At 43.0% G+C, this 12,734-nt stretch overlaps 1 protein-coding gene across 3 annotated transcripts in view; it reads left to right on the top strand.

The window, feature by feature from the left end:
* The window catches only part of LOC110489705 (LIM zinc-binding domain-containing Nebulette), a 110,973-nt gene that overhangs the window by 29,106 nt on the left and 69,133 nt on the right, over positions 1-12,734 (top strand). For all 3 annotated transcript variants that reach the window (XM_036943903.1, XM_021562487.2, XM_021562483.2), the window contains exon 3: positions 7,922-8,006. In XM_036943903.1, the coding sequence (XP_036799798.1) occupies positions 7,922-8,006 (85 nt within the window). The remainder of the gene's footprint in view (positions 1-7,921; positions 8,007-12,734) is intronic.

Here is a 12,734-nt window from a genome sequence, read left to right as displayed (position 1 = left end):
CCAAAGTTGTGGCAAAATGGCTTAAGGACAACAAAGTCAAGGTATTGGAGTGTGTGTCCATGCGGGCGTTGGTGTGGGGGTCCATTTTTGATAGAGGTCATGCTAGTTAGTGCATATTTGGATGGTTATATACCACTGTTCCTAGGCCGTCATTGGAAATAAGAATTTGTTCTTAACTGACTTGCCTAGTTAAATAAAGGTAAAATAAATGTTTTTTAAAAGTAAGCTATATACATATATATATATATATATATATATATATATATATATATATATATGTCTATATGTCTGTGTTCAAGCCAGCATGAAAAGTATATGTGTGTGTGTGTGTGAGCAGTGTGCCCTCATGCTTTGTTTGAACTGACTTTTGCTCTGTTTCCTGGGTTAAGAATCCCTCCCACAGTAAAGGGGAGCAAGCCAAGTCATCGTATCTTTCCCTCCTCTTAACGATCCCATTTCTCTGGATCTGTCCTGAGCCAACACCTTATGCATTCAACGTTATTTTACAAGGTCAGCTTGAGAACGTTCTCTTTCTGAATAACAACCTGGGAAAGAGTCGCAGTGGAGAGGAGAGGGGTGGAATGAGACAATTGGAAACTTGTGTAACGAGGCAGGAGAAAGTGACAGTTGTGATTTTCACTAAAATACCTATATTAGATACTATACTGTGTCCCAAACCTCTCCTCAACTACCCCCAGTTGTTAGACTTATTTGATCTATTGCAGAACTAACACACTAGATTCCCCTGGTCATCAAGTCATGAATTGGCTGAATCAGATGGGCTCGGACTGGAATACATGAAATAAGTGGAATGGCTGGGGGTGCTTTGTTTTCATTTTCCATCACCTATTGGAAAAACTCCTGCTACATCTGGCCCTTTGAATTAGTAGACCTTAGAGACCTGATTTGAAGCATATGATTGAACCAAATGTTTGATTCCTACTGTGATCTTTTGTATAGCGGGCATGCAGTTGATGTTATAGGCCACACCTTGCTCCCCAGACAGGGGGAGGGTGGGAGGGAGGGTGGAGGGAGGTTTAACTAGAAGTTTGAATGTGGTTGGAACTTGGCGTTTCTTGATATGCCACATTTGATGACTTTTTCATATTTTATATGTTTGCTGTTTTTCCGACGCAAGGACACACAAAGCAATCTGTTTGTTTAGTTGTTTCAGATGTGGCGGAAGTAAACGCATTGTTAGCATAGCGAGTGGATGTGCTTTGGCCTGTATATTCCTGTCTTTATACCCAGGTTGGTCCTTATTAAGAGGTTACCTGTGCTCAGCTGTTGTGGCAACACGTATATAACAGAGATTATTTGTGCTCATTTTGTTGTGGCAATCACATATTTCTTTCAAGGTCAAACTGATTGTTGTCTCCATTCTGCTACCAGATGGGGAAAAATGAACACGGTAAGAACCTCAAAGTAAATTAAATACAAACAGGAAGAAAAAAAATGGGGGATCTCACATTCCAGGAGGTTTTTTAATTATGTAGTCCAGGCATAAATAGCTTATTGTACCTTTCTTTTTTATTCTGGCCAAGGAAGAGGTACCTTGGCTGCCGAGCGAGTGTATGACATCCCACAGAGTGGGCCTTTGTTTCAGGGGATTGGGTTGCGCCGCCCAAACAAAGTGTCCAGCGTTGTCAATGGAGACTGGGGCCACTGAAGTGTAACTCTAGGCCTGGAGAGGGGGAGGTAGAGGCAGCTAAACAGAGGACCTGTAGAGGACAGAGCTCCCACACATACTCACTTATACACACAGGCCACCCACACATACACTCTCTCCTCTCCCCAGGTCTTTTAGCTGTCCATGCCCAAGAGACGGTAACCAAAGCCACACATGAAACCTTTCTATGAGCCTCCGCTCCTGTGACAGAGAGAGAGAATGCTTGTTTTGAAGGCACTCTACCTACAAGTTTGGTTTTCCGGAATAGTACCACTGGGACCAAGTTATTTGCCTGTCTTTCTTGACGTCTTTTAGATGCCCTGTGGCAGAACTATTCAACTCCTGGCCTGAGGGGCCATACCTCTAATGAGGAGCTGATTGAGAGCCGTGACATAAACAGAGTGGTGTAGTGACTGGTTCAGACCTGGGACACCAGGTGTGTGGTGGTAAAAAGAACAAGCAGCAGTACTTGGAACCTCTAGGCCAGGAGTTCAACAACACTACTGACATCTGTTACCAGTGGTGAAAATGAGCTGGAAATAGAGGAAGAGAAACAGAAGAGTCATTGCACTTCATTGGTCCTCTTGTTCCTCATCCTCCCTGTATTGTGTAGCTCGTCCCCTAGAGACGTGTTAAGGGATCTCAACAGATTGTTTCCAGGAAGTAATTGTTGTATGGAAAGTGATGTTACATACTGACAGACTTTATTAGTGTCACCAATACACAATAACAGTGGTAAAGCCTTCCATAGATATGTCTTATCCGCAACAACAAAAAAGCAGTGGCTCTTTTGGGTGGCAATCTTGTTTGAGTTGACCTAGGCTGTGGTTAACTGTGTACTCCCATGGGGCTGCCTGTCAGTGTATTTTCAGACAGTGATGATTCTGTAATGTTAGTGTGAGGTCAGTATACTGTACTCTAGTGAAGCTATAGTGTGAGGTCAATATACTGTACTCTGGTGAAGCTCTGTAATATTAGTGTGAGGTCAATATACTGAACTCCAGTGAAGCTCTATTAGTGTGAGGTCAGTATACTGTACTCTAGTGAAGCTCTGTAATGTTAGTGTGAGGTCAATATGCTGTACTCTAGTGAAACTCTATTAGTGTGAGGTCACTGTACTGTACTCTAGTGAATCTCTGTAATGTTAGTGTGAGGTCAGTATACTGTACTCTGGTGAAGCTCTGTAATGTTAGTGTGAGGTAAGTATACTGTACTCTGGTGAAGCTCTGTAATGTTAGTGTGAGGTCAGTATACTGTACTCTGGTGAAGCTCTGTAATGTTAGTGTGAGGTCAGTATACTGTACTCCGGTGAAGCTCTATTAGTGTGAGGTCAGTATACTGTACTCTGGTGAAGCTCTAATGTTAGTGTGAGGTCAATATATTGTACTCTAGTCAAGCTCTATTAGTGTGAGGTCAGTATACTGTACCCTAGTGAAGCTCTGTAATGTTAGTGTGAGGTCAGTATACTGTACCCTAGTGAAGCTCTGTAATGTTAGTGTGAGGTCAGTATACTGTACCCTAGTGAAGCTCTGTAATGTTAGTGTGAGGTCAGTATACTGTATCCTAGTGAAGCTCTGTAATGTTAGTGTGAGGTCAGTATACTGTACTCTAGTGAAGCTCTATTAGTGTGAGGTCAGTATACTGTACTCTGGTGAAGCTCTGTAATGTTAGTGTGAGGTCAAAACTGTACTCCAGTGAAGCTCTGTAATGTTAGTGTGAGGTCAGTATACTGTACTCTGGTAAAGCTCTATTAGTGTGAGGTCAGTATACTGTACTCAGGTGAATCTCTGTAATGTTAGTGTGAGGTCAATATATTGTACTCTAGTGAAGCTCTATTAGTGTGAGGTCAGTATACTGTACTTTGGTGAAGCTCTGTAATGTTAGTGTGAGGTCAATATACTGTACTCAAGTGAAGCTCTATTAGTGTGAGGTCAGTATACTGTACTCTGGTGAAGCTATAATGTTAGTGTGAGGTCAGTATACTGTACTCCGGTGAAGCTCTATTAGTGTGAGGTCAGTATACTGTACTCTAGTGAAGCTATATTAGTGAGGTCAGTATACTGTACTCTAGTGAAGCTATATTAGTGAGGTCAGTATACTGTACTCTAGTGAAGCTCTGTAATATTTGTGTGAGGTCAATATACTGTACTCTCATGAAGCTTTGTAATGTTAGTGTGAGGTCCAAATACTGTACTCTCATGAAGCTTTGTAATGTTAGTGTGAGGTCCAAATACTGTACTCTCATGAAGCTTTGTAATGTTAGTGTGAGGTCCAAATACTGTACTCTCATGAAGCTTTGTAATATTTGTGTGAGGTCAATATACTGTACTCTAGTGAAGCTCTGTAATGTTAGTGTGAGGTCAGTATACTGTACTCTGGTGAAGATCTGTAATGTTAGTGTGAGGTCAGAATACTCTACTCTAGTGAAGCTCTGTAATGTTAGTGTGAGGTCAGTATACTGTACTCTGGTGAAGCTCTGTAATGTTAGTGTGAGGTCAGAATACTCTACTCTAGTGAAGCTCTGTAATGTTAGTGTGAGGTCAGTATACTGTACTCTCGTGAAGCTCTGTTTTTAAAAAATATATATTTTTTACCCCTTTTTCGTGTTATTCAATTGTTTAGTAGCTACTATCTTGTCTCATCGCTACAACTCCCATACGGGAGAGTAGAGTGAGGTCAGTATTCTGTACTCAAGTGAAGCACTAATAGAGCTAATAAGCTGTTCTCTAGTGAAGCTCTGTAACGTTAGTGTGAGGTCAGTATACTGTACTCTGGTGAAGCTCTTGACTCATCATCTCACATTGCTCCCTTTGTTGTTCAGAGGATCGTATGAGAGGGGAAATGGTTCAATGGTTTATTCAAATCCCAATTATCTTTTGCCGAAACAGCAGCTATTCTTCCTGGGGTCCACACAAAAACATAAAACATGTCAAGAAGCAAAACACTGATACACTGATAGACAAGAACAGTAACACATTTAAAATGCAACGAGATGACAATTTTAGCAAATGTTCTTTCTTACTCAGAATAACTTACAATGTACCCTTCCTTATCACACCCACAATCTTTGTTTAATGTCTAACACATTGAGCAATGTGGATATGCTAATAGTCAGGGGCTTGAATTTGTACTTTAGTGGTAGAATAATGTCCAAAATGGTTGCTTCCACAACGTCATTGTTAACAGACGTCTATTCAAATTCCCTCTCCCGTCCTATAGCTGCTCTCTGCTCTCCAGTGTGGAAATCTTATGAACAGTGGCGACAAAGTGACAAAGCCTGTCGTGTTTCTTTACAACACAAGTTAGCTCTTGCTGAGTGAGTGTTCTGTGCGGTCGGTAGGGTCATACTGAGGTCATACTGAGGGGTCTGGTATTTTGGACAGGTAGCAGGAAAACACATTGATCAAATTCTGTACCGTGTAAGTAGGAAAACCACAGAAGAAAGGTTGATGGGTATATTGGCAGCAAAACCCTTCGAGAGAAATGGCAGGGAATGAGGCTGAAAGAGAATGGGAAGCAGAGCCCCTCAAAACACCAAGAGCTCCAGTTTAGTGGAGTGGTCAAACTGTGCGGCTGAATATCCTCTCAGCACTGTTCTGAATGACAGCTCTCCAGCCTTTTAAGGAGTTGGTATTTTATCAATAGGACTGCCAGTTGGGGCCTCCGGGTGGCGCAGTGGTTAAGGGTACTACAGCGCCAGCTGTGCCACCAGAGACTCTGGGTTTGCGCCCAGGCTCTGTCATAACCGGCCGCGACCGGGAGGTCCGTGGGGCGACGCACAATTGGCCTAGCGTAGTCTGGGTTAGGGAGGGGTTGGCCGGTAGGAATATCCTTGTCTCATCGCGCACCAGCGACTCCTGTGGCGGGCCGGGCGCAGTGCACGCTAACCAAGGTTGCCAGGTGCACTGTGCTTCCTCCGACACATTGGTGCGGCTGGCTTCCGGGTTGGATGCGCACTGTGTTAAGAAGCTTGGTTGGGTTGTGTATCAGAAGACGCATGACTTTCAACCTTCGTCTCTCCCGAGCCCGTACGGGAGTTGTAGCGATGAGACAAGATAGTAGCTACTAAAAACAATTGGATACCACGAAATTGGGGAGAAAACAAGGTATAAAAAAATATATAAAAAAAATACAAATAATAATAATAATAGGACAGCCAGTTGAAGACTGGAGTAGGGAGTGTAAGCAGGGGGTCAGATTTGAACCCACGCCGGCACTGTTACGTGTGCGTTCTGAGCGCAGCGGCACTGATCGCTAGACAATTGAGACTACGTCGCTCTACTGTTTTTAAGACCTGGGAAACCCGTCTGTAAAGAACCTGTGGGCACCAACCCCTTACTTCCAGTACCTGTCTTTACCCCTACATTTAGTGAGCGATGTTCCAGTACTTTGCATGTTCAACTTAAATAAGCTGCTTTGCTTACCTTCCCGTTCACAAACTTCATTCCAATACTTAAAATGTTTACACAAGTGTTTGCTTGGTGTTCTGCCAGACTGTTTTAAATAAGGAAAGTTAGACAGATGGGAAAACGTGGTCCGTGTAACCCCAGAATAAATGAACCCAATATTATTCATACCATAAAAAACGAATCAACATGTATACTCAACAACTTTAGGTACTACTAAGAGCTTTTAACACTACTGAGCGGAGCTGGCCTGGTTACACATCCATCATAGCTGTTGGAACTGTGCTGAAAGAGATCTCCTCCATCTCTCTCTTTCTCAGTCATCTACAACAATCAACTGATCTCTCTCACTATCTCTCCATCTCTCTCACTATCTGGCCCTCTCTCAGTACTCTGTCCATCTCTCTCACTATCTGGCCCTCTCTCTCAGTACTCTGTCCATCTCTCTCACTATCTGGCCCTCTCTCTCAGTACTCTGTCCATCTCTCTCACTATCTGTCTCTCTCTCTCTCTCTCTCTCTCTCTCTCTCTCTCTCTGTCTCTATTGCTCTTTCTCTCTCTCTCTCTCTCTCTCTCTCTCAGTACTCTGTCCATCTCTCTCACTATCTGGCCCTCTCTGTCAGTACTCTGTCCATTTCACTCACTATCTGGCCCTCTCTCTCTCTCTCTCAGTACTCTGTCCATCTCTCTGTTTTTGATGTTCTCTCTAGACTCCCATGTGTACAGTCGGGGACCTTTGCCAGCTCCCCCTGGCATCCTTAGTCACAGCCTGTGAGGGATGAAGTGTGGTCAACCACTTCATCCCTTCATCCCTCCATTCTTTCCTACCTCTGTCCCTCTATCCCTCCCAGGCAAACACATTCAAGGGCCCTTCATCCCTTTCCAGCACCCTCTCAAACACAGACACAGATCCAGCCTCCTATTTCCTCACTGGACATGGGGCATATCAGAGGGATAGTTTAGGTGTGATTTCCATGAACCCTATCCAACCAAAGACTTTTACTTTATGTTTTCATTATACATTAATTTAACAATAAGCTTTATTGAACCAATTTGCACTTTACTTGGACCAAACATGCAATCTTGAAGCTCAAGAAGACCAATATGTTTGTGTTTGATTTGTTTGATTTGTTTGTTTGTTTGTTTGTTTGTTTGTTTGTTTGTGCGTGTGTGTGTGCGTGCGTGTGCGTGTGTGTGTGTGTGTGTGCGTGTGTGTGCATGTGTGTGTGCAGTTTGCTCTTTTGCTTTGAGTTGTCATTCCATCATTCAAACCAAAAGGCTGTGGGCAGAGCCTAGTGTTTCCCATGTAACAGTGATATGTTTGTCACCTTTGTTCAGGTCATTCAAAGTTTCCCTTTTTCAATGTTGTCATCAGGTCATAGCTGAACTTTCAGCTTTTAGACTTTTCAATAGGCAATTGTTTTAGCAAATATTGCCTGTGCCTGTTAGGTCCTATTCACATTCTACATTTTCTATTCTCAACACAGTGTATATCTGGGCTTTTGGGGAATGTTTATTAGGAGCATTTTACTTGATGATTGTTCTTAAAAGTTGTCCATATGCCAATAGGACTCAGTTGTTGTAATTGTGGGTCTGAAAAGCTAGATCCTTTGTGAATAACCAAAATGTAGGAGACAACCTTGCACTCAAATATACTTGACACTAACTTTTGGGAATCAATTAGCTGACTTCCTACTTTAACGTTAAGGACGGTAAACATGAACATGTCTCCATTCTTTGCCATTAGATTATAAGACAAAATAATTTGTGCAAAGGAGAGGAATCATCTTCTCATAGCAGTAGTTCAATATTCACATATGTACCTCCCTACCCTCTCTCTCTCCAGGCACTACCCCAAGCAGTCCTTCACCATTGTGACTGACACCCCAGAGAACCTGAGACTGAGACATCAGAGTGAATTGCAGAGCCAGGTGAGATGGCCTTCAATTTTTGTGTATGTCGTCAAATTCACATCATTTTCAGGTGCTGGGCTGGAAAACACATTGTTAAAAATGAGGGAACTAGAGGATCCACACTTCTATGTCGTCACAGAGGTGTAATATGCCACAGCAGTGAAACACCACTCCCATGTTTTGCTCCTTTGCTATACCTCCCTTTCTGCCTGTATCTGGGTATCAGATCCCTAACTCGCCTGAACAGGGACACACAGCCAGGGCCCATCTGTCAAAGAAACACAGACACACTGGGTGTCTGTCCACATGCCAGTCCTTTGGCTCAGAACACAGCCAAAAGGAAGAGACAGGAACGTCAAAGAGAGGGAGGGAGGGAGAGAGAAGGAGGTGGGGGAGGGAGGGAGGGAGGGAGGGAGGGAGGGAGGGAGGGAGGGAGGGAGGGAGGGAGGGAGGGAGGGAGGGAGGGGAGCTCACTCACAGGATCTGTCTGATTTGGTTTACCCTGAATCTCTAGTCTACAGAGAGCTGTATTGCTTTCATTCTGCAGTCATAAACACTGCAGATCATCTAAAGGCATCAAACATGTGTCTGAAGACACGGATAGCGTTATATGTATCCACAAGCAAGGCTCTAAGCTCTCTCTGTAATGATGAACTTCTGACTATCAGAATCATCAAGGTACTCTCAGCATTTTCTTCATACAGATTAATGGATTGCATAACTTGTATTAATCATCAGCAGCTTCCATTCCCCCACTCTCACATAGGCTCATGTATCCATAGCCACTGATCAAATGATGTACTCTATAACTACAGATCATTTGATTGTTAGTTACTTATACGTGCCATTTAGCACAGGCTTTTATACTTAGCGTCTTACAGTAGTGCTTGCATACATTTTTGTGTAGGTGGCCCCAGTGAGAATCAAACCTACAATCCTGATATTGTCATTTCCTTGCAACTGAGCCACACACAATCACTTTACTGTATTGTATGTACTGTACTGTATGTCAACATTCATCCAACTGTATCAGTGCATTAGGGTTTATTGCACACACACACACTGTAACAACCAGTGGATAGGAAAATATAATCTTGTCTCTGCTTCGCACACAAGCAATCCATTCTTTGGCCTGTTTTTTGGAGCACATTCTCAAAGGCGGTGGCGCGTCAGTAATTTGGTTATTTAAGCTTGAAGCAACTAATCTAAGGGGCCGATAGGGCTCCAGCTCCACTGGAGATTTCCCTGATTAACCTATGGTTCTATTTACATGGCCCCAAAGAGATAGGATCAAGTGTTTAAAAAAAAATGTTGTTGGAGTATCTATTTTAACATTCCTACTCCTAATTTTGAACTACAGTAATTGTTTCTACCTGTTTCTTTTCGGTGCATCACAATCTTTTTTTTAAGTTTTTTTTTAAGGAGAACAGAATTCCGATCTCCTTAGGTATTTTTATTATTTTGATGACAGGATATGAGCAGAAGCAGGGAGACAAAGTAGAGGGAGCATGAGGCTAATGCGGGGATCGGTAGAGACTCGGAGCTAGAAAATGGTATATCATACACTGCAGTTGAGGAACAATGGGAAAGTAATTCTTCTTTTGAAAGTTGATACAATTGTAACCCCACTTTTGAGAAAATGGCCCTTGAATGTTTGGTACACCTACTGGAGAGCTCTTATTTGTCTAAACCCAATCAGTATCATTCACACCCTCTTAAGCCTTAGCCCCATCCATCTCTTTAAGGATTCACATATGAGGCCATGTGCTAAACAGAGTGAGTAGTTTAGTAAACAACCAAAGATGTAGACTAATGGTAGCCTACAATAAGGAAAAACTCCAGGTAAAAATACGCTACCTGGCTAACTTGAAGAAAAAAAATATTGAACAAAAATATTGAAAAATACCTGGCTAACTCGATGGGTAATGTAATCATCATGGCAAAGTAGAGTTTTGTTCAGACATGTAGCTAGCTAGCTAAACAATAAACCGACATAATCCCACCTCATACTACTACCAATACAAACATTGTCAAAGCTGTAGTATGACTCTGTAGGTAGCTAAAGCTAACCAACCAGGTTCAATGTTAGCTAGCTAACATTAGGCTATAGCAAAGCAAATGGATTTTCTGATTTGAATAATATTACTACACAGATGATACACGTGACTTTAGTGAGCGACCCGGAAGGCAAACGTTCTCTAGTTAGCTAACAGTATGCTTTAACTTGCAATGAAAACAACTTTCTGACTAAATTTGAAACTTATATCTATCTATAAATGTAGCTAGACTCTTACCCGTATACATGGATGAACGCTCACGGCAGACTGGAACCATTTAACTCTGTTTTGTTTGTAGCTACATCTTGTTTGGCCAGCGTTGTGTCAGGTTCACACTGACCGTGGCATGTGCAGAAAGTAGCCCATCACTTTTTCCAACTGTCAATAGTGCCTGCTATATTCAGGGCATCAACGTTGTTGAGAAAAGTAGCAAAACTTTTGTAGTTCTCGATGGCTAACGTTATATCTTTCAAAAGCGGCACAGTAGAAAGGACTATCAACACATACTGAACACATACTGAACAGCTCACGTTATAGACAGAAGCATGCTACATGGCAGACCAATCCAAACTCATCTCCCATCAACCCATCCATTATCTCAGCCAATCATGGCTAGCGGGAAGATTCCTGTCTTTTTCCATGGCTAAACCAACTATGCTCATAATTTTATGTTTTTATTTGTATTTACGGAAAACAAGTGTTTTATTAAGGCACATGAAACTTCCAGATCTGCCAAAAAACGCATTTTGATTAAAAAAAATACATGTTTACAATCAAATGCCTCTCCTGTGAAGTAGTGATGTGCAACATACACCTAGTTTCCTGAAGCGAGACACAACCTTAATTCGGTGACTAACATTTGGTGTGATATTTGCTGTAACTTGGGCCTACACTAGAAAATCAGACAGCCTGTTAAGTGAGGGTGGAGAGATGAAGTAGTATAGAGGACACTGTCAGAACAAGTTGTCTTCTATGTCAGGGGGACAGTCATACAGCACTCACTCCCTCTAAGTTAGGCTCTCTAGGTATGACTGTTAGCTCTTAGCCTGAAACTGGCTCACATCTGGGTCATTTCTAGACACAACATGTCAGCCTTTCTGGTGGAACGCCAATGCCCTAGAGGAGTCGGTCAACAATGTCTGACTCTTATGTCACCTTTCACGCTTGATTTCCCTTGTTTTTTATCCTTCTTCTCCTTTGTTGTAGCCTGAACAACAATGCAGACATAATGTACAAAATAGACAACATTTTGGGGCATGTCTGGCAACTGAACATTTTCATAAAACCTACTATAAATCACCATCGTCTGAAGCTGTCATGTTTGGTAGCATGTTTTGGCAGCAGATTGTTGGTTCACTGAGGGACAGCTTTCCACTCAGTGGTCTCCAGAAGGAGTCAGGCTATGTCCCAGGCCAGGGAGAGGGGCATCTCTGTCTCTCTCACTCTCACACACAGACTCTCACTCTCTGACACACACTCTCACTCTCTCTCTCACAAACACACACACACACACACACACACACACACACACACACACACACACACACACACACACACACACACACACACACACACACACACACACACACACACACACTCACACTCACACTCACACTCACACTCACACAAAATATAGAACACTCCAGTCTCTCACTGACAGAACTAGCTCTTGCACATTGATTGTTCATCCTCATTTGTGTTTTGTCCTATGAGTGTGTTGTGGCATCGGTGCCTTCACTCCTGATGCACTTTCAGCTTTTGTCTGTTAACTGGCCTGGGATAATCCTCCCTCTCTGTCCCCTCAGAGTGCTGTCCTAACTGGCTGAGTGACCCTGACACAGTCACTGAGATCATGTTGGCCCTTGCTCATTATTGTCTGGCGGCCAAGCACCCCCACAATGGCCGTGCAGTTGCCCCCTCTGTTACCAGATGGTCTGAGATTCTATGTGTCAGAGAAACCATATGAGGTAGCCATGCCCCCCTCTACAATCAGCCTACAATTCTTTGCAAACCCAGTCGGTGATACCTACTCATATCGATCCCTGTCCTCAAACCCGACTGAGGACATCCTCAGTGTAGAGCAACAGCCAGGTCTGTGTGTATTATTGCCGTCTCTCTCGGCACCAGCCATGGATGCTGTAATAAAAGGAACTGTTATTACCTGACAGTGTCATTTACCATCAGAGATTTACTAGAGTAATTTACCCCGGCGTCTCTCTTTCTCTCTCTCTCTCTCTCTCTCTTTCTCTCTGTCTCTCTGGTGGTCAGTGTGAGTGAGTGACTGTGCTTATCGACTATCACGGAGGAGCAAAGCAATGCCTTTCTCACCAGATCCATTCTACTGTTGTTTACCACGTACAGAACCTGCCCTAGAGCCACAAATAAACACAAGCCTCTTCACACCAATTGAGATGCTCTGTTAACGTATCTACCTGTCTGTTTCCATCAAAGTACACTGGTACACTATGAAATAATGAATCTATTATATAATGTACATCTGTACATCACAGGAGGTTGGTGGCACCTCTCCTCAGCAGCCTCCACTGCTGTACACCTGACACTTTTCAGTGAGTCAACCAGCAGAACCCAGAGCTGAGAAGACTGCTGGATTTAATTCATATGGTTTTGGATGTGTAACAGGGTGGCCAACCCTAGCTCTTGGTGAGCTTCTAGCTACTTGTAGTAGGTA

This window comes from Oncorhynchus mykiss, chromosome 15 (assembly GCF_013265735.2).
Source record: "Oncorhynchus mykiss isolate Arlee chromosome 15, USDA_OmykA_1.1, whole genome shotgun sequence".
In the NCBI taxonomy this organism is placed as follows: Eukaryota; Metazoa; Chordata; class Actinopteri; order Salmoniformes; family Salmonidae; genus Oncorhynchus; species Oncorhynchus mykiss.
The sequence above is the reverse complement of the archived record's forward strand: the minus strand, read 5'-3'. Positions and strand labels throughout refer to the sequence as shown.